The sequence below is a fragment of the Gymnodraco acuticeps genome, unplaced genomic scaffold (assembly GCF_902827175.1).
Source record: "Gymnodraco acuticeps unplaced genomic scaffold, fGymAcu1.1, whole genome shotgun sequence".
Lineage (NCBI taxonomy): Eukaryota > Metazoa > Chordata > Actinopteri > Perciformes > Bathydraconidae > Gymnodraco > Gymnodraco acuticeps.
The window spans coordinates 3,143,481-3,166,238 of NW_022990270.1; the positions used below are offsets into that span (position 1 = coordinate 3,143,481).

Genomic DNA, 22,758 nt, shown 5'->3' on the forward strand with positions numbered 1-22,758 from the left:
AACACAATAAAAACCTACAATCAAACTTCTTCACAAGTACTGGAAACCTTTATGCATGGGTTCAAGCTGTTTTATATGGAATGAATACAATTGGGATGTTTGCAAGACCAGTGGCAATCGTTACAATACAACTACCTACGTTATCATTGGAACATTTAAGGATTTGTGCATACTAAAGTTGTGTAGATGGACTTGCATTTATATCACACACACTTGGAAGCAATTTTTATAACCAATTCAATTACCAAGCGTTATTTAAAATGAAAAACAAGTTAGCATTTCATTAGTAAAGGACGTAAACCTGAGTTACAGGGTTCTGTGTAGTATGTCCCTTGTGTTGAAGCTTTTACTGGATCAAATCAGAGTTTAGGCAAACTTCAGCAATTCTGTTCAGATCTTGTTGGATTTTGATGATGATTCGTAGAAAATGTTTAATGGAAAAAAGCCTGTTTTCTTGTAATGTTTATTAGGATGGTTACATTACAAGAAAAACTGATAATTTGGATAAAACAAAAAAAAATCACCTTGATACAATGTGTTCACCATGCTGCAAATGTGTTGTTATTGTTAGCTAGCTGTAGCTGATACAATCTGACTGAATGTCATTAACTTTAGCCAGCTAAACTAATTGCAGGCTAGAAATGAGAAGCTTGAGATAGGTCTATCACTATTTGAAATCACCAATTTAAAAAATAACAAAGATGTCCCAGTCCAATCTGCTCTTAGCTGAGGTATTGCATCACAATAATGGCATGGTAGCATTGCCCTCTAAGACAGTGCTTCTCAAATGGGGGTACGTGGACCCCTGGGGGTACGTGGACCCCTGGGGGTACGTTGGGGTACTGCAGGGGGTACGTGAGATTTCAACAACAAAAAAGGTTAATTAAAAAAATACCATGCATGATTAAAAAAATAATCTTAGTACAATAAGTTAAATAGAAAACACAATTTTATATAAAATATTCCTAGAACCACCAAGGGGGTCCTCATATAAACATGTCAAATGTGTGTATTGTATTTTATAGTTTTTCACAATATATCATTTTGTTCATTGGTTTGTTAAACATATTACTTAAATTGAAAAACTCCTTGGAAAAATCTGTTTTATAAAAATGTTATGTTATGCTATTTTTTTCATGCATGAAGATGAAAATATCCTTAGTTTGTTGTAATGCATGCACGAAGGAGTTAATAAATCACACACTGAGGGAACATCACTATATTGTAATTATTTATATAGGCGTTTTCGATCAACAATGTTCGGGCTGAGAAAATGTTTCAAAGGGGGTACATTACTGAAAAAAGTTTAAGAAGCACTGCTCTAAGAGATCATTCACTCCACCCCTTCACAAATCCATTGAATGCAGGCGTTCCATTATTTCTGTACATTATTGTGAATGTGGGTGTGTTTGAGTGTGCCTGCCTTTGTATCTGTACAGAGGAGGGCCTTTGATGACTCTTTCTCCTTGAACAATATCAAACGGAGGTGTGAGATGATTTCAAATGCAGCCTGTTGTCTGTGTCTTTGCTCTGTATCCCAGCTCAGCCAGCATCTGATTACCAGTTGTTTTGCCTGGAAAAGTAAAAGAGATGTGGAGACACCAGCACGCAACACATCTGTGGAGACGACACTCTGGGGACCGGCTGTGGCTATCTGGAGCTAATTGAATAGGCTGCTCTAACAAATGTAAAGGCTCCTCTTTCTTTGGAAAACACATGACAATGGAATTCTCCCTCTTGCATCACTTTCCCCCGCTCACACCACCTTACCCATCCTAACTTTGTTTCCCCTCTTTTCTTCTTTGCTCGATATCTCCCAGCAGTCATCATGGTGCATAGCGTGTGAAAGAGGTGCCCACAGACAAGCGGTAGGCGCTTACTATGCCAGTCACTTCCTTCCATCTCCATGTTCCTGAGAGACCTAATTGATATTCCAAAGCGGAGTTGAAGCTGCATCTCAGGCTCACCTTAGTCATTAGTGAGCCCCACAGGGCTGTTTGCATTATAATCTCTGATTTAGATTGTGTGTTGCCTCTGTGTCCTTCCCTCGAGGTAGAGCTGTGTGTGCAAAAGGCCACCGTCGTAGGGGATCCGAGCTCAAATTAGCCCCCGCCTCTGAAGTTTGCAGTCGAGGCGAGGGTGACAGGTTGTGAACTCACACTTTAACAGGCAGATCAGATGAGCAGATTACTATCCCCCCGAGTTCTGTCACAATGTGTGAGGGAGTGAACACCATCACCGGAAGGTCCTTCTGGACATTTGTATAATAAAGTGAGGAAAGCTCATCAAATCAGGCTTATTTATGGATGGGGCATGAGAGGAATGACAAAGCTTTGGGATATACAGATGCATACTGGAGTATCTGGGTATGGATTCCTGAGCCACCTACAGTATGTGAATGCACATCTGGGCTTTGCACAATGGCATGTTGTTTTAATTAGCATGCTACACTCTGGTTGATTTTTCCTCAGGGTAACATACCCATCAGCATCAAACAAGCACAGATATCCCCCACAGCTCTTGGTTCCCTTGGCTAACTTAAGAGTTTAACATCAATCACATCACTCCCCCCCCCTAACGTGTCAACGCTGTGGGGAGTGCAGCTATTGTCAAAGAGATGTACCTTTCAGGCAATTATCTCTCTGTGTCCTCCCTCCTCCATCCTTACACAAGGATTTCGACTATTAGGTCAAAAACATCCTGAGACTGAATAATCCTCCCTCTTGGCACGTTGTCTCATACAATTCATGTGTAACTGAAGCCATAATTACAGCTGCAATAGGTAATAAGACTTTCTTCAGGTAAATATGTTGCGTCTCTCCGAAAATAGGAGAGACGTGTGACCTTTATACATGACTTTCAACTTGTTTTTTGGCTTTCATGTATTGTCGGTCCTACATTTACTCCTCTTTGATGATCCAATTGATTTTGATAACTGATTTTACTGCAAATGTATATCGGTTCCAAATATCGGTTATCGGTCTCCTTGATTACTAATAATCGGTATCGGCCTTGAAAAAGCCATATCGGTCGATCCCTACTATGAATCAAGTGGTATCATCTAACAAGATCTACTTATCTGCAGGCTGTGTCTCGTAATATTGAGCTTTAGCCATAACATAACTTCACAGCAATCATTTAGGACCTCACGTCTATAACTGACATTACAAATACGCTGCAAAACAATTCCAAGATGAAATAAGCTCTTCCGCAGCGCACTAAGAGTGAAGGAAATAATCCTTCCTTTAGTGTCTCTTTTAGAAGGAAGATCACCAGGTTCATTTTGATGTTGTGCTAAGAAGGGAGAAATATTTAAATGATTTCATGATTGAAGGCATTTTTATCGTTTCTGCCTCCTGGGATCTGATACTGAGCCAAGAACAAAGTGCAGGTGCCTGATGACTCTCCTTGAATGAAAATGGAATTAATGGAAAGCAGGTGGGTACTTCAAAGGCTCACTGCTCCAGCGGTATGGCCAAATGTGGCTCTCAACCGCCAACATCAGCTGTTGTCTCTTCCGTGTTGAAGTTAGCATTGTGAATGGAAATAATTAGATCACATTAGAGACAGTGCAGAGTAACGCAGCTGAAAGACGAGATATGATTCCTCTGGTGTCAGGAGTTATTTGCGGGGTCAAACTACAGACTTGGGTTTGTGGTCTTTTGTATCTATTTTTTTAATCATATTTATAATGGTATAAGTCAGTGAACTATATGTCGGTTTTACTCTTGCACCGTCTGCTTTACTGCACTAATAAACTCCTTTTACTGGAGCCATGTTTGAACAATGTTACTTAACTTAACACTTGCATGAACAAGTGAATGCTCCTACACAACTAAGGCACATTACCTCGTGTTTGGATTTAATACGATTTTTTAAAAACCCGAACATGACCCAACAAGTATTTGCATAATAGCTGGAAATGTTCCATAGAAAACGCAGCCGCAGCAATCTTTTAATGTTTCTCCAGCAGATTACAGATGGGAAGGAAAGCTGTAGGACAACAAAACGCTGAACGTGTCAAATTCCAAACCGTCCTCAGGAAGTGGTTTATCATTACATTACATTACATGTCACTTGTTAGATGCTTTTATCCAAAGCGACTTACATACTCAATACTGTGGACAATCCCCACAGGAGCAATTTGGGGTGAAGTGTCTTGCCCAGGGACACAACGACATGCTGACTGCAGTGGGGTTTGAACCTGTGCTCCCTTGATCCGAACACCAACGCTCTATCCACTGCACCACACGCCTCCGTATCATCATGTCAGACATTGAATACTCAAACATGGCCATTACAGAAGTCTTCATTTTTAACAATATATTTGCTGGAACGTAGCTTCATTCTTCTCCTCACTGAACACACATGCAGGATGTATTTAGTTTGTAAAGGATATATACTATTCTGTTCTAGAGCAACCAACTTAAATCCTGCAGTTGTTTCTGTATGATATTCATCTAGCTTTTATTATAAGACAATTCCCTTTTGGAATGAGGAGGGATCAAATAAGGTATATAAATATTTATTGCAAAATGCAACTCTTGCAACATCTGAGAGCTGCAAAGTTTAAGATGTTTTCTTATGATATCTTGTCTCTTTATTTGATTTGTCAGCTGTCAAAATTACCATGAAGTCTGCACTGCGCAAAACCAGTTTCCAGAGAGAACAGGCATCTCTTTTGACAGTTATATCTTCCCTTATTAAAAGCATTTTTAACATCTGTTAAAAAAAACGTGTCAGTTTGATAACAAGATTGTGTTTGGTCCTCAACCAATCTTGTTGCAAATATATTATCTCAGTTTATACTTGTATTAAATTTCAGTCCAAAATATTTAATCCAAAAAGATTCTACATTTGAAAACCTAGATAAGTTGGTTTTAACATCATACAGGAGAACTTCTATCCGTACCTTCATTGACTCAGAAGATGAATGTAGTTCTAAGAATATAAGAGCATCCCTATCTTTGATTCTGCAGCTAAAGGTTGCTCTCAGCAGGATACCTACTCCCTGGGCTTCCCTTCTGTGCTGCATAGTCACTCAGATCAATGCGTTCTTTCACCAAACTTCACAGAGTACAAGGTGTTTCCAGCAGAAAGGAGACACACACAGCAGTCTCACAAAAACAACCAACCTTGCCTCACAACTTAGACTAATCTCTATGGAATGTTTCAGCAAAAGTATTTCAAGGCATTTTGAGGCTCTCTGTTCGTCTGCCTCTTTAAAACAGCCATTTCTGCCCTTTCGAAGGAAAGCCCCTGGGATCAATCTGTAATTAAGAGAGAAAACCTCAAGCTTAATACAGCGGGGAAGACAACAAAATGTTTAAAGGGATGTAAAACAAATACAAGAGTACGGGGTGATAAACAAGACTGATCCGAAACACAGGAAGAATAATGCTTTTAAAAGCACTGAACAAAGTGAGACAGTGTAAACTCAGAATAATGTAACACTGTCCCTCCTCAAGGAATTTCTCCATTTTGTGTCACATTCAAGGAAAGTCCCCTCATAAGGTATCACTGCAACATGTTAAAAACTACCTGGAAAGATGTACTTCAAAGCCATGTCTCTTTGAAATTGTACATACAGTAAGGTAGTGTACTATGATGAGGGCTACTTGGTCAAAATGATCTTTAATCCTGAATGTGTCAGTCTATTATAAATGTGTCCACACGAGTCAATTCCATTCAGACGAAACAGGTCACAACATATGTAGACTCATATGAGATATTCATACATATAGTAATTGTGATGCACTCTGCTACACTCTCATCCATTTTCCCTGAAGACTTCTCACTGCATTCCATTGTGCAGGAATGATCATGATGTAGCTTCTCTTGTGGAATTTGCCTGTGTGTTGGAGAGGGCGCAAATTGAAATCAGCGTGTGTGCATCAGGTTGTTTCTCTGGATCCTGTTTCAGAGAGGCAATGGAGGAATGTTGTTCTTTCTTTGGTCTGTCGCACATCGCGGCCATTGCCCATGCCAAGGAAAATACCTTGCAAACTGCTGACTTTGATAACAGGGGGAAATCTGATTCTGTCTGCATGCACTCACTCTATCGAGGCAGGCACTAAGCAAGCTGTTTGGAATCCCCAATGAATGTGTTTTTCTAATGACTTGTCTCTCAGAACATTTGTGTAAATGAGGGTCACACACAAAAGCACAGTTGTTTGCAGGTATGCTTGTGTTTTGTGCATTCAGTATACAACAATCAGCAATGGGAACGACGGGTGGAGAGAGGTGGTGGGGATGTAATTGACTTCCATTTGATATTCCATAAATAAGTATTAACACAAAACATGTCCATTATAACTGCTCATGTGTTGCAAACGTCACATTACTGTACAGTAAGGAGGATGAAGTCTAAAATATCTTGTTTTATATTGTTAGAAACTGCACTACTATGGTTCTATGACATAATCTGTTCCCAACTGCACTTGGGTATTATACTTTTAAAGGTTTTAATGCAATGAATAAACATAACAAGACTTTGAAACACCTGTTAAAATATAGGTAATGTTGTAACTACATATGTGCATACTGTACATAATGAGAAGAGAAAGCAAAGCCCTTGTGAGGCAAAGTGAGATGTGTTACATGTCTGAATGCCTTTGCAGGCGGTAATGTTGACTCTGGAAGCTTCATGGAGCCCTGGCTGCTGCAGGCCAGGAAACATCACTCGCACTAGGGCCATGTGGGACCTCTCCTTAAAAAAGTTTCAGATTTTTCTTTTTCACAACCCATCGTAAGCAATCAGGCAAATAGAAGCTTGCAGTGCACAGTCACTTATTTCCAGGAGGCAGAGAGCAATGCTCAGTCTACTGACAGGAGAGCCAGCAGACCGACAAGAAGTCAGGACATATTCTCATAGCAGAAACAGACGGTAACACCAGCAGTGGGTTTTCTGAAGCCCACTTTTGCTCTCCTGGGTGTGATTGCTCCTGAATGCACATTCAAACTATTCTACTGCTCCCACCAAAGATCTGCAGATGCACTCAAACCCAAGCTTACTATTCAACCCTGCTTCTGTCTCAAGACTCCCACAAAAGCTGTACCCACGGGAAGAGGATACACATGTTTTATTGACAGAGCTACAGGTGGTTTGAGTTTGAGCTGTTGGGTTTTTTCCTGTGTGGTAAGTTGAGGCGTCTTTAGAGCCAGTATGTTGCCTATTGTTGTGGCATGTTTGGTATTCTTCCTGTTGGGCTCGGGTCAGGCTCAGGTTGCCACACAGACTCAGGGGGAGAGCCAGAGTCGTGGCCAGGGGCAGGACAGCTCTGCCAACCCTTGGAGGCAGGTGATTCAGTGGGAGAACAATGGACGACTGTTTAGCCTGCTGAACAGTGGAGCTGAATACGTACCTGCAGGGGCCCAGGAAAGAGGTCCCAGGGTGGTTGTGGCAGACACTCAGCCACGCTCTTCACGTAGAACTCAGGGAGGCAATGTCCGCCGACAAGCTCCATCAAGAGGGTCCTCTGAGACTGTCCGTGGCCAGGCAAGGCATCCTTTTGGCTTTGGACAAGTTCCTGATAACTGGAGACAAACTGCAGGCGGCACAGGGGGCGGCCAGTTCCAAGGATCCACTGGCACTCGCCTCAGGCCATCCACAGGCTCTTCATCGTCGTCGTCATCATCATCATCAACCTTTTCTTCATCTTCTTTTATACCATCCTACCCACAAAACCCATTTCCTCAACAACCTCCTTTCCAACAAGTACCTTATGATCCTAGTTTTGTAGAAGGGCCAGTCAGGAGCTACGAGCCACCTTTTCAGCCTGTTGCCGGTGGGGGAGGATATGTCGGTAGAGCATATGGTACTGGACCGGGGTATACTCAAGGAGGGTATGGTACTGGACCCGGGTACACTGGAGGAGGGTATGGTACTGGACCCGGGTACACTGGAGGAGGGTATGGTGGTGGTCAGCCCCAAGTGTTCCCAGGCTCTCCTTCTGATGTTTCTGAAGATGGCTACCGCTACTACCAGCCTTATGGCTATGGGCCAAATCCTGTGGTGCCTGCCCGTGCAGCCCAACCTGCCCAACCTGCCCAACCTGCCCAACCACCGTTTGCAGATGGTCTGGACCACAGATACTCCCACAGTATCTTCAATGCGGAGACTGGTCAGGCTGTTCCTGCTGTCCCTGCCCCTGAATTCAACCAGGCAGTTCCTGTGATAGTGGACAGGACAGGAGCAGCTGGTCAACCACAAATCAGGAGCCCTCAGTATGAGCAGCTTCCTCCATTTGGAAGACCCCAGCCTCCTGTGGCGCAGCCCATTCCTCAAGCCAGAAGTTCTCCAAACTCCGGCATCGAGAACCCCAACGTAAATGTCGGGAGTGTGTACCGGCCAGAACAGAGAGGTATGGTAAGCTTTATGGTTTGGGTTTTGTGAACTACCACAATGTATCCATTACTTCAAATGTTGAAGATATCAGTAGAAGCCGTGAAATATGGATGGCAGATTTCGAATCATGTGTTTGAAGAAAAGTCGGCATCTGAAATATTTAACATTTTCAGTGGAAAGAGGAGACACATGTTCACTTGTAGGGATTCTCCCGAAGGTATTTCTGTTTTTTATCAGATTTATGTCTGATGCTGAGACATGAATCTAAAATGTGTTAAGAGTAACCCTAACCCCAACTGAGGGGAATACAAAGTTTACATTTCCTTTAAGCACAGTCATGTTTTTTCCAGTATTCTTCTTACATTTGATTAGATATCTCCAGCAAACAGAATGAAACGGCTGCTTACAATTCAGCCTGTTCTTCAGTTTTCAAACACACCAAATTGGACACAAGGTTCATCTTTTCCCACTTGTATAGTTATTGAAACCAGGTGTTGAGCGAAGCCCTGCCCGTGTACAAAGAGCACACACAGGAACCACTGTGTTTTCTGTGGGGAGTTCTGTGCTACACAAAAGTTGACTCGTTCACGCCGTGTGCGGAGTTGGGTAATGGTGGTGGTGACCTCATTGGGGGTCTGGTGACTGGGGGTGTTGGTGGGCCCTGGCTGCGTCCTGAGCTTGAGGACACCAGAGGGAAAACTAGGGAGGGGGATACAGTACTTCACCTCTCCCTGAGGGGGAGGGGGAACATGGAAAGTCCCTGTAATGGGGTTCATTGCTTCATCAAAATCCAATAAATACTTAGTCAGAATTATTAGGGCAAGTATGAGTGACGATAGCATATATTTACTTAAACATTTAAGGTACTATGGAGTAGGAAGCTCATTGTTAATGCTGAGAAAATAATGCAAACATGAGAAGTTTTTCCATGTTCTGAGCTGAGAGAAAATAAGTACCTCCAAAAGACTTCTCTGACTCTTAATAATGAAGATTGACTTTACTTTAAATTATACTACTCAATATTTTTTGCATTACTGTGCGGCAGTTTCTATCAGCAACTATAAAGCTTGGAGCCATTTCTACAGTACAGAAAGCATGTGTGCAGATGCCATAGTGAGAAAGTAATCATTGTGATAAATATTCAGCTATTGATAGCTGTTGAATAGCTCACATTTATATTGCACTGCTTTATGGCAAGTCATTTTGGCTTTTATAGTTTAATCATGACTACTGTGATCTACACGTTTAAAATTCACCTAAAGCTAAAGTAACTACACAGGCATATACTGTATATTAACCATATTCATTCATTTATTTTAAAACCTTTTTAAAGCCACCATTGTGTTGTAAGGAAGTAAAGTACATATGAAACACTATGCGTCAGACATTGTCGATTCCCTTCATTCCTTATCGGGCAAACTGTCTGTTTGAGAGTCTATTCAAGGGGATGAATCCGATCAATTCACAAGGGTATTTTACTGAAGGTTGGTAGTACTCTAGTCCAGTCGCTGCTGGAGGGACCTTACACTGTGCAGCCCTGTATGCACACCTTGAGAGTAGTTTCTGAAAGCAGGAATCTTGCTGTTTTTGTATTAAGACATGTTTGATGGTAAATATGGGACGAAGAACTTTGCTCATTGTCAAGACCAATTGCCCTTTCTACCCACACTCCCATGCTCCCATATTCCCTGACAAAGCCACACACAGTCATACAGTAGGTGAAAGTGATTAGACGTAAGATTAGTTCATTAAGGCAGAGCTGTATTACAAAATAATGCAAAGAGTAAAAAATACTACCATGCAAAAGTGGCTGTGATATACTCTATATTTAATTATTGAACGCTGTTGTGATTTTCCTTTTTAAAATGACCTCAATGAAGTATTCTAATCGATCAGTCTCCTGCAGCTTACCGCCAATAGCTTAAAGCAGGAGTGTCTGGAGAGGGAGCCCTCATGTATTTTATTATGCTTTATTAGATGGTATAAAAAGCATGGCAAGATTCAGCTTCCTTTCTCCTTGCCCCACTTAGAGTGTAATGTGTGGCTTTGTCACATGCTGTCGAGAGCTGATCAGCTTTGGCTACTCAATACACTTTATCCCTCTGAAAGAGACCCAATTTTCACATTTCAAAAGATTAGGAAGCAGAGAACAAAGCCTTCCTAGGGTGAGGAGAAAAAAACGAGGTTGTGAGTGCTCACAGAAAACCTCTGCGCTATGCGCTGGACTTACAGGGTTTACATAGTCTACCCCAGGAAGCTTCCCCCTCTCTTTGACTTCTGCCTTAGAGAGAGCTGTCATATAGGATGTTTTACACAATGCCCACAAAGGCAAAGCTTTTATTTCGACTTGCAGCTGGGGAGGTAGGCAACTTCCTATCTGGTTGCCATAAACAGACTGTATCTAAAGCCTTTCATGTTAATCCAAAATGAGAAAAACTGCAATATTTCATCATTTCATAATGCTTTATTTGTAGGATTGAATTATCACTTCTAGACTTAGAGGTCAGATGTTTGACTTTAACAAGCTCAAATTAAAGTGTGTCTGGCCTGTGAACTTAACAAAGAGGGGTGATAAGCAATTGCCAGAGACCCTTGCTGGCTTGGCCTTTAGTGGGAAAGGGAGAGAAAGACATTCACTGTGACAAGTCAGGCCTGGCGTTTTTACTTGTTCCTCAGGTTTGTGACGGACCTGGTCAGTGGTGCACTTTACAAAACAGCAGTGTTTTGAAATCCCTGTTGTTTTTGCCTTGGCGTGTACATTCTCCATTTCTGGCTCTCTGTCTGGCTCTCTAGCTGTATCTCTTCATCTCTGTCACAAATGACAGACTTGCAAAATCCAAAGTCTGAAAAACACAGACTCCATTGCAACAACCTCTCTTGTGATACTGTAGATCAGGAATCCTAGTCATTTTACATACATCCTAGTCATTCTTTATTTTACGGTTACAATGAAGTGACATGTTTGCATAAAGATCAGTGCACAACTGCACATGGAAGAACAAATCATTAGGAAAACAGTTATTGGTATACAAGTTTTTCCTTTTTGCAACTCTTATGCTCTCTCATCCGTGTCTGGCAGGCCTATTAAGCAAAAGTGTTATTTGAAAACCGTGATAATAATCTGAAAGGATCCGTTATTAGTGGCCTAAGGCTCTCTTTCTAGTGCCCCTCTCTTGATCTGGTGGCCATGTGACACGCTATCCCCCAATAAGTATCACCATAAAGACTCCATTAATAAAAAGATGATGACAAATATGTGAAAGAGTTCCTCTGTTTCTGGGCTTTGCACTGGCAATGACAGGAATGGCTGCAATGAAAATAGATGTAGAGGTGCTTTATCAGATCATTGGATCACTAAAGTAAAGTTTGAGTCTGTCTGATCCAATAAGTAATCACTCTTTTATGTTCACCATTTGAAGCAGGTTTGTTTGATTTCTAAGAAAATGACTTGTGCTTTTTGGAATAAGTTTGAGTGTAAGATATGGATGATATGGTGAGCATTGTGTCTTTCATTACAGGTTTGCCTGACCTTGTTCCTGATCCAAACTATGTCCAGGCTTCCACATACATCCAGAGAGCCCACATGTATTCTCTCCGCTGTGCTGCTGAAGAAAAATGTCTTTCAAGGTAAACACAATTCTGTATGTCCTTTGCTGGCCTGTGTTTATTTATTCATTCATTTATTTGGTTTCTTAATGGGTTCAATCTAATGTCACGGTATCACAAATATTTGTGTCCCTTTGGATTCTGTTTTCATGTTAAAGTTCTAATGTCATAAATGTTGTTATTGAATGTGCTAATAATGGTTTGTGGCTCAGTGGTAAGCACACATACAGATATCCAATTGAGGTATATTAACCAACACAATGTAGCCCCCTGTGTCCTGTCCATATGTAACCCTACTTTAGACCATGCATTTACAGAGAATTGTTTTTATGAAAGACTGACATCATTTATAAGCTGTTTTACCTTTGGGCAGCATTACCCAGCAAGTGAACCATCCACAATTGCAACGTACTGTAGCCACAGGAATATACGGTTAAAAAATATACCAACTGCACAACATTAGAACTGAATCCTGGTCACCTTTGGGGAAACAGACTGTTGTTACTTTCATTTCTCTGTGTTGGTGGATGGCATCCCCTGAGCCTCAAACCTAGGCCCTTTGCACTAAAGACACTATTGAAATTATGAAAGTGTGCTGTCCCCATGGCTGCTCTATTTGCCCTCTTCCCATCACAAGCACAGCCATCGCTCAAAGCCCTTTCATATCCTGTCTGAGTTTGCAGCAATCACCGACAGATGGGCTGTTGTAATTTGCCATACACTCCAATGTCAACAACAGCCGCAAGATGAATGGCTTAGATCTTCAGTGGTATTGTGAACTCGAGGTTTTTCACAGTAAAAGTGAATTGTGCTACAGAATCTCCTCATGTTGAATCAGTGTATTTGGAGAGATGGTTGTAATCTGTACAGTAGAATAAATGATTAAGTAGATATGCTTCTGCTTTCAATCCTGTCCAGTCTCACTCCTGTTTTATTTCCTTGTCTTAGTAATGAGAAACAGGCATGACGACATTCTTTTTTAAGCAACTTGTGCTGTTTCCCTCACTGATTTGGTCCTGATGTCATGTGTCCGTTATCCAGCTCCGCCTATGGGCCTGAGGTCACCGACTACGATGTAAGGGTCCTGCTGCGATTCCCACAGAGGGTGAAGAACAAGGGGACTGCCGACTTCATGCCTAACAGGCCACGTCATACCTGGGAGTGGCATAGCTGTCATCAGTAAGTACCGATACAAAACAGATTTCACCCAATCAGATAAATAGGCTTTCGTCTCTGTAGTATTAGCTGTTGCAGTATCCAGCTATGTGGCACATTAATGTCAGCTCAATTTGATTTTTTGTTGTAATAAATGTCTGTAGACTGGTTTATGCTGATCATCTTTCCCATTAAAAGGTTATTCCACTATTACAAAAGAGACAGATTGTAAGATCTAATAGTGAAATGCATGATGTAGCTGAATTTGTTACATACATCCCATGAATATGAATAATATTTAATTAATGTATTGAATTATGGGAATTATGGGCAATTCTGGGCTGATCTGGATGAGCAAAGACACAGAGTACATCCAAGTAAGTTTTATTTAAATAGCCCACTATCACAAATTATAAATCTGCCTCAAGGGGCTTTTCAATCTCTACAGCATATCATACCCAATGTCCTAAGACCATTGAATTGGATAGGGAAAAGTGCCTTAAAAGGGAAAAAATGAAGGAAACCTCTGCAACTTATGAAGGATCGTTTTCTTTTGACTGCTGAAATGCAATCTAGCTGTTCATCATCTCTCGCTATGCGGACATGCTTGTACTAGATGTTGTGGGTACAGAATGGATCAACAGAGCACTGAGTTCATGTCCAATAAGTTGATGTGGCACATGTCAATGTCATTTGGCCAGACATAAATGCAGATTAGCTGTCATAGAGCCCTATAAGATCCATATTGTGCCCTAAGGGATATGCAACATGAAAAGACAAGCCTTGCATTGGTTAGCAGAGAAAGTACACATATGATTCTGTTTCCTAGTCTTAAAAGGAACCTATGGAGTTGATTAGCGAGCCAACCATGTGTGAAATAATATAAAAACGATAAAATCCTCCACATTACATGAAGAATAATGGTGTATAGACATGTGGGTTTGATCCATTTAGCGAGCTAATTTCTCATTGTGCCTTTCATGGTGAACAGATTTCAGTTGTACTTGCCAGTCGTGGCTCTGGGGGACTGCTGATGAGGTGATTTTGGGGTTATCGTCAGTGTTTTATGGCATTATATTCCATAGACTGCATTTTATCTGAATTTCAGCTAGTCCGCCCACTGACGATAGTGCCAGGCTCTGCTTTACTACCCTCATCTTAGAGGAATGTTGACTGGCCGTTAGGAGATTGGCAGTGTTGTTGCTGTTTGACATCAGTCTGCATTCGCACAGTGGTTCCCAGGAGGCGGAAAGCCAAGACAATCATTCGACAATGACAAATCAATGCAGTTTTCCCGTCAATCTGAGGCGCCAAATCACACAGCTGCTAAAGTATGATGGATATGGGTTACTGGGACAGAGTGTTTGTTAACAAAGAAATCTCTTTAGGGGAAGAAAATCTCTAGCCCAGATTCTCACAATAAACTTTCCTACCCGACATTTCTGTTAAAGAAGCCGTGTAGTTGACAGTCTTGCATTTCATTACCGTCACCCTTATCTTTCTCTCTGGAGTAATAGAAGAAGGGAAGGGAACAGACTCTCTTGAGTATCATGGTGTCAAATGTTGGAATTCTGTATGTTTTTGCACAAATGAGGACAACGAAATCCATGTGGAACATGTCTATGCCAATCAGTGCAGGAAACAAGTGGAAGTCATTATAATGCTGTATTTATTTGTGTAGGAGTTTTTGTGGGGATCACGCATAAGTTAATTATAAAGTTCTTCAACTATGTTTGTCTCGGTCCCTTACGGCATAACTGTATGAAAGTATGTGACCTTTGTGGTCAGAGATCATGGCTGCTATTTGTGCAGGTGCTTGGACATTTGTATTCATATCCTGCTTGCACATTGTGAACGGCGTATGTCATGCCACTGCTAAGTACTTCTCAAAGACTTAAGTTCCCTGTCATTTACAACAACCCAGGCTGTGATCTGAGAAAAAGTCTTGTTTGTGGCAACACCAGTGGAAAATTACTCATGGCTTCGAAGAAGGAATGGAATGTTTTGTATACTACGATTACAAATTATTCTAGTTAAATACTCTATGTGTTCTTGCAACACTGCATTCTCTGTAGTTGACATAGTCGGCGAGGGGATCCAGAAATTCGAGGAGGCAAGGGTCCCTTCCAGGCACCTCGTAATCCAGCACCTCCCACTCTCTGTCTTTTTCTCTGCACCCCGCACCCTTTCTTTCTATTTCACACACACAGTTGATAATCATCATGCTGTAGATAATCATCTCAAGCCACTGAATTGAACCTTCAAGGCCCTCCTTTATATACATGTGATCAAATACAGTCACACGTATTGAAAAAATTGCATGTGTGCTTTCGTGGCCCACATAAAATAAGCCTTTACACTCTGTCATGCACATTTGCATGTTAACAGAGACAGAACAGTAATGTATGCCCTAGTCTCAATGCATACAGTGTTTGGCAGCTGATAGCAACTGGTTTCTACCTGGTAACAGCTCATAATTAGTTGCCTCTACTTTGGAAAGAATGAGTCCTTGAATGGTCACTGGCTCCATTAGGGGAAAGTACCTATGTTTCCTTCAATCTTTAATGAGTGTTCCAGTAAAAGCTGTCGCTACGTGGAATCATTAGCCATGAAGCAAGGTGAAAGGCAATATTTATATGGTCTGAGTTGGTCTGAATGTGTAAGATTCATTGCTTACATCACCCACTGCAACGATGTAAGCCAACAGCAATTAAATATACTGGATAAAGCAAATAAACAATCAAAGGATAATGGAAATAAATACTTTCAATAACTGCAAAAAGGTGGAATTACATTTGTAATTTCAAACTGTAATTTGGGGAATATTGTCATATTGATTTTTGTATCTAAAATATAAAGAGTTTAGCTATTGGGATCAATTTAGTATTAGAAAGGTTGTTGTTAAGTGTGTTGGATTGGAGACATTTTGTCCTTGCTAAAAGTTGCTAAACTTTGTTATTTATTGATAAGGAATTTTGACAACATGAAGTTAAACCCCTTTTATGCAAATAAGAGAGTTCAACCTCTCAGGCACAGCCTCCTAACACTATGGGAAGACAGGTCAACTAACACATACATACAGTAAATTCCTGCTGGCCTTCACTACACGATGAATAAAGCTTTGTCAAAAATATTTCCAAAACATTTGTTCATGTATTCCATATGACAAAAATGGCCCATTGATAAAACACCAATTCCTACTACTGCGATACTGTATGTTGCTTTTTACATTGAATTGTAATTGGGGACACTTTAAATGCTTGTCAAGCTCAGCTTTTGTTAACATTGAATCAACATTGATTTAACTCTGTTCATTTGCAGATTGAACTGTAATTTGTGGTGGTATTATGTTATACTGATAAACACCTCCTCTGAGCCTCATTAAGGTGCATTGCTAAGTTAGACTGCTACATATTTAGCTTCTTGTAAAATACAATTGTACACACAGTAGGACCTTTGCCATATGAGTTATGCAGACCAGAATGTTGGTTGCTATGCTACTGCATTTGTTGTGGCTGTGACAAATGATGTCATGTCTGGAAACCTGACAGCCATGCTTCATGTTCAGCAGTGCTTCACACCCACTGCCATCCAGAACTATTCTGCTTGTGTATGCACCACCAACAGCGAGCCAGTTATCCTGAGTGCTTTCAATGAGCTATAGAAAAGTAAGTTTGCTAATGTTTCTGGAAAGGTATTTTCAGCCATAGTATTCAGACATTTGCACATCAAGGTTCTCTTTTCAGACATGTAAACTCAAGAGATAAATCCCTTTAATGTATTCTTATTTTGTTGTGACCACATTAAGCAGGCTTGTAAAAAGTGAAAAGCATCCCGGGTCACTTTGAAATTTGGGAGCGGTCCAAGCCATACAGCAGTTAATATTGCAGATGATTTTAAATGGACCGGCTCTTTGACAGAGTCACTTTAGTTCATATGCGGTTCAGTTGAGATGATCAGTGCCCATGTGCACCCAGGCTTCCCTAAGCCGCTAAAGCTGTGCAAATAAACACACACCAAAACTAACACACAAACACACTGGGCGACACACACAGATGTGCACATACGCATGCAAATAGCCACAAGTCCAAACACATCTAAATGTGCACACGCTCACACACCTCCGATCTTGCTGAGTGATACAAGCTAATTAACAACATTCATACATCATTAGGGTGTTAATGTCGTGCCTCGGCAATACTTTATTGTTGCCATTAATTAGTGTCCTTTGATACTTTGATGTTTTCAGTCAAGGTGCAACATTACTTGTTAGCAGAAAAAGGTCAACGGGTCTATAACTAAATAAGTCTTAAAAGTCAACTAAATTAGCTAAATTAAGGCAAAATGGCAATGTAATTAATAAACCTAATAAAAACATAATAAGTTCTGCTCAGAGATTGTTTCTAAAGCACACAATGAATATGACACCAGAATGAACTAAGATTGTTGTTCCTCTTTGACTACATGCACAATCTGTTTTTTCCGACAGGCACTACCACAGTATGGACGAGTTCAGCCACTACGATCTACTGGAGGTCAGTACAGGACGGAAAGTGGCGGAGGGACACAAGGCTAGTTTCTGTCTGGAGGACACCACCTGTGACTTTGGTCACCTGAAGCGCTATGCCTGCACCACTCACACTCAGGTAACACAGCAAAACAATATGTGGAGTTGTGATTTTCACCTTCATTGGGAGGTCACCAGCTCTACTCTTGGTAGACTACTTTTCATCACAAGCTTTAGCAACCCCTAGGCTAGTTTCCATCCACGGCAGTTATTCAATTATAGAGCAGCACAACTCCAAGAAGTGCTTCATTATTTACATGGTCCAGTCATTTTCTAGATTAATCCATTCATCTTTTGGTCTAGAAAATGCTATAAGATTGTTAAAAGAAAATGTCCATCCCAGTTTTCTCGAAGTCCAAATATTTGTTGTCTTATGTTTATATATACATTCAAGTGCAAATAATTGTATCTACTGTAAATAAATATAATATATATTATTTTGTATTATAACCTTTTGAACGCATACTCGTCTTGACACAGTTAGAGGAGATCAGTATTCCTCCTGAGCGTCTCCCCTCTGTTTCTTCAGGGTCTGAGCCCGGGCTGCTACGATACATACAACGCTGATATCGACTGCCAGTGGATCGATATCACGGACATCCAGCCTGGAAACTACATACTAAAGGTAGGAGTCAAGTTCGTGGAGAGCACAAGGTCACATTTCATGGAGGGTCTGGGCCATCAAAACAAATTGATCTGAGTTATAAAAGAGTAATAAAGTTACTGAAGTATTTAGGTTGTTCTATTTCTCTGGGTCCTAGCACTTTATCACACAGGGGCATCTATTCCAAATACCTTCTTTCTCTAACACTATTTCATGTAATGATTATGGTGTGTTGTAATTGGCCTTTTTTCCCTTTTTCTTTCAGCTCACAGTTAATCCCAAGTTTTTGGTGCTGGAATCAGACTTCACCAACAATGTGGTCAGGTGTAATATAAACTACACAGGACGGTTTGTTAGAGCATCCAACTGCAAGATAGCACAGTAAGTAACGGAGAATATACACACTATTATCACATAGTTGGTAATTGTTTGGTAATAATTGACTGGAAGCAATCTTCTCACAATTTGCAACAGCTGGGAAATAGTTTTGCTTTTATAGAACGCCCAAGCGTAACTCAGGGTGTGTGTCGTGTTCCCACCACTGAGTTACGCTGAACCGCATTACTTAGGGGGTAACCGCTAAATGCAGTTTTATGAAGTGCCTCACAGTGTTTTGAATTACTTAGTGGACTTAATAGGTTCCTGGCTGAAATATTTGATGATATAATGAATAACTTTCCCATTCTCCAGTTAAGATTCATAGCCTCTGAAACTTTCATATCCTCCCTCAAAGGGAGATGTAGTGCTGTTGAACTTTTGAATAGTGCTATTAAGGAGTGTATCATTGAACTCAGAATTGCTCTCATATCCTCTTGAAAATACTTTATGCAGAGAGTGAGGAAAGCGTCATTAGGTTCAAGTGCTGCAGTTGGTCTCCCTTAGCTCCAGTGTTACAGTGAAACACACTTAAAAATATGTTGCCGAAGCATTTTTGGACTTAATGACAGCTGAATATAATAGTTAGGTACTGATGCCAATAAAATAATTACATTAGCAGATGCCATGAGCCATATTTCCATCTTTAAAATCTTATATTTGAACTATTCCTATATCTTAAAAAATCACGTTAATGTAATAATGACCGCAGTCTGATAGTAATAGTTTAACAGGCATTTTCTGCCCAATGTGGTGTGACATTTGAATTTGAAGGTAGTCATCAAATTAAAAACAAATCATCATTACATATACATTACATAAATTCATCATTAAATTGTAATTAGAAAACATACGTCATGTTGATAACATTGGTCACCTGCGAGTATTGACTGTGAGAATGTGATTTGCCATAATAGCTGGTCACCATTAAGGAAAGGAAGACTGACTTTTGTCTGCCTCCGCCTGAAATCAATTAGCTACTGCTTTTAGAAATGTATTAAAGAATACAAGTGGTGAATCTGCCGCTGTTGGCCCTGTAAACTGTGCGCTGTGAAAACATAAAGATTGACGATTTGCAATAGTAAATAATAGCTATTATCTTAGCAAACTCCTTACTAAATGTTGTTGGTCATTTACAATTGGATTGGTTAGTTACCATAATCAATTTATAAGAGAAAACAAGTTTGTATAGTTTTAAAATTGAAGTATGTACCACCTTTCACTGTTCAGTATAAACAATCTATCAAATAACATTCAAATGTTCCTCTTAGTATGGAGTTGAACAAATGTTTTTGTTCATTTACAGGTCTTGATCGGGCGCTGGAGGTCTGCCACTATAGAGGGACCCTGACTTCCATTGAAATGTGAATGGAATCCATGTGTTGTTGGTTCATTGTTGATGTTGTTTGTCTTACTAATTTGTGCCGTCTCGTTATCCTGAACCCATGAAAAACCTGGTTCACCTGGCACTGAAAAGCATGTGGTGGTTTAAGGTAGACATGCACACACACACACACACATACACACATTATTGGATAATGCAAATAGCACCTTGATATCAGACCATAACAGTTTAAATCCCTGCAATCTAAGATTTTGTATTTCCTCTACCAACTTCTTGTTCACACTCTTCCAGTGTGGTTTGGTTATAATCGGACACATCATTGACTTTGAGGTGTTTACTGTTTCTACGCACAAACATCGATGCCCATGATGGCAGAGTGTCTCTGATTGAATTATAAATAAAGCATCAAACAGTGCCAGTGATGAAATGAGTGGTTCCAGACGAGTCAGGGTTCAGCCGCGATCAAACAAATACAATTACGGGACAATGTCTTCCTGGGTGCATTCACCCATGCTCTGTGGGGACAGAAAGAGATGCCCACTGACTCAGAAGAACTATAATGTGTTAGTTTTTGTGTTTTCTCTTCACTGCCTCAGGGGGTCAGGCTGGGATACTGTGATTTAATGTTGTGTTAACAGCAAGAGGAAGACAGCAGGTCATATTTGCATTTGTCAACCGCATAAAATTATAAGTCAACATAAAAACAGGCTGCCAGTACAGGCCACTGTTCTCCTCTAAACCCGTGCATATTTGTGTCGTGTCCCTATTTCAGTAAAACAGGAAACTCAACTGGCAAAAAAGGGTGCTTTCCAGAAAACTAGACTCGCAGTATGTACGCTTTATATTTACACTGTCTGATGGTCTCTTCTTCTACTACCAACACTGGTCGGATGGCACATCTTTACCTTTTGAAGAATGTGTATACAAATATTCCACTGATGCATGAATGATGGGATTATTTTTGTTGTTGTATCCAGTTTGACCTGTTACTGTTATTTGTAAAAGTAAATAAACTTATATATTTTTTCTTGATAATATGAAATATTCAAAAAGCACTACTGCTACATACTCAGTGTTTTAATGCAGAGAAAGCCGTCTCTACCTACCTCTCCAATCGAGTGAGCTCTTTCTTGTTAAGTGTTGAAATGGTTCACTCCTTCCTGTGTTGCAGCACAAAACCCACAACATCTGGTGAATATGTGAAGAACACACAATGCAGGATGCAGACAATGACTAAGACTAATCTTCTAAGAATTCAAGTTAGAATCCTTAAGATTTCAGTCCTGGTTTGTTGTGCGGTTTTAATACTAAATCAAACAAACATGGAGCAGCTACTTTGTCGGCAGCAGTGCAGCAGAAGGGGCAACAAGCATATCTGTTTACAGTCGAAACCAAACAAACTCAAGTTTTAATAAAGTCAGTCAATAATTGACCTTTCTCCATGATGCCAGGATCAACGTGATGTGATTTCATATTTCACAAAGGGCTAGAAGTTCTCCTCCAGCAGCAGCGCACAGTATCAGGAGTTAAATCCTGAGTGAGAACATATAGTAACTTTTCATCAACAGCTCACTCTGACTGGGCCTTTTTGTTCTATTATCTCTTATAGTTTAAATTGATCCTTATCCCAAACTTGCCACCTGGTTTGGAACATTTTGGATACATGTTCATAGTTTTGCTAATTTAGGCTTCAGTAATATTGCCCTTCCTGGGGCTGGATTACAACAAAAGCCACTCCACGTTTCACCCCTTGTGCACTTCTCTTGTAAACCAGCAGCAGTAGGAATATTTGGTTTGTGTTAATACAGGAATCATATAATTTAAATAGACTAAACGGATACAACTTCAAACCATATTGCTGGATTATGCATTGTTTCCTGTTGAGCGTGAAGGCAATTTGAATCCATCACAAGACTGGCGGACCCCACCACTAACAGCAAAAACGACTTTACTGCATAGAGGTAATAACTGTATTTAAATACATTGAATGGCTATTGCAGGAAAAATGCTCATCATAAATAGTTTTAAAAAAGCGTTGTTATTTGATCTGCATTTATCGACATGGCAGGGTTAACGATCATACTGTGCTCTCACTGACGGGATGCAACAACATGTGACTCTGACATTGACATGTGGAACAACAGCACCAGAGTAGGCGACACATATACAGCGTCTTTGACATGTTGTGATGATATTTGTGATTCTGTAATGAACACCTCTCAAAGTTGTCATATACAATAAATACATGTACACATCCGCTGTGCACACTGAATGTAATATGAATGATATGCATCACTCTCACGGCACCGGATCCCTCATATAAGATGTACACAGAATACAGATCAGTAGACTCTCAGGAAATGCTGCGTGACAGGTGTGACAAGTTTCTGAAATCATCGCTTTCAAAAGAGATTAGGTGTTATATGTTGAATTCATTAAGTCATTTTCCTTTGAACTGTATGTATTTTTGTCGTGCATGATTCAAACACGGGTATAGGTTTCGCATTTAAGAATACAAGGGGAAAAAAACACTGCATATAAGATTCCTGCAAACACAAAACAATCAATGTGACAAATGGGTGGTGGCACTGGTGCATACAGTATGTGAGTGGCAGGCGATGTATCCATATTCTGTGTAGACATCCTTACGAATAACTTGTTAAGATCACACACTGGCCCCACACAGCCAGATATCCTTTCAGTTTGATAACTCTTCAGAAAGTCTTTGTTGCTAATTAACATCCGACATTTCATCTGAC

At 40.4% G+C, this 22,758-nt stretch overlaps 1 protein-coding gene across 2 annotated transcripts; it reads left to right on the plus strand.

Moving 5' to 3' along the window:
- The first annotated feature begins 6,792 nt into the window (after positions 1 to 6,792).
- loxl1 (lysyl oxidase-like 1) lies at positions 6,793 to 22,256 on the plus strand. 2 transcript variants are annotated; one of them, XM_034220853.1, is made up of 7 exons: positions 6,793 to 8,363; positions 11,866 to 11,974; positions 12,995 to 13,132; positions 17,598 to 17,754; positions 18,205 to 18,300; positions 18,545 to 18,660; positions 19,961 to 22,256. In XM_034220853.1, exons 1-7 carry the CDS (start codon positions 7,166 to 7,168, stop codon positions 19,965 to 19,967), a joined length of 1,821 nt encoding a protein of 606 aa, XP_034076744.1. In that variant the 5' UTR covers positions 6,793 to 7,165; the 3' UTR covers positions 19,968 to 22,256. The 2 variants fall into 2 exon arrangements, with proteins under 2 accessions (XP_034076744.1, XP_034076745.1); XM_034220854.1 differs by having other exon boundaries at positions 8,121 to 8,368.
- Positions 22,257 to 22,758: the final 502 nt, after the last annotated feature.

Bases quoted from the DNA above. Each gene is read 5' to 3' on its own strand.
- loxl1 (XM_034220853.1), top strand. From the start codon at position 7,166: ATGTTGCCTATTGTTGTGGCATGTTTGGTATTCTTCCTGTTGGGCTCG. The intron at 11,975-12,994 runs GTAAACACAATT...TCCGTTATCCAG, and splicing joins GAAGAAAAATGTCTTTCAAG to CTCCGCCTATGGGCCTGAGG. The intron at 13,133-17,597 runs GTAAGTACCGAT...TTTTTCCGACAG, and splicing joins GAGTGGCATAGCTGTCATCA to GCACTACCACAGTATGGACG.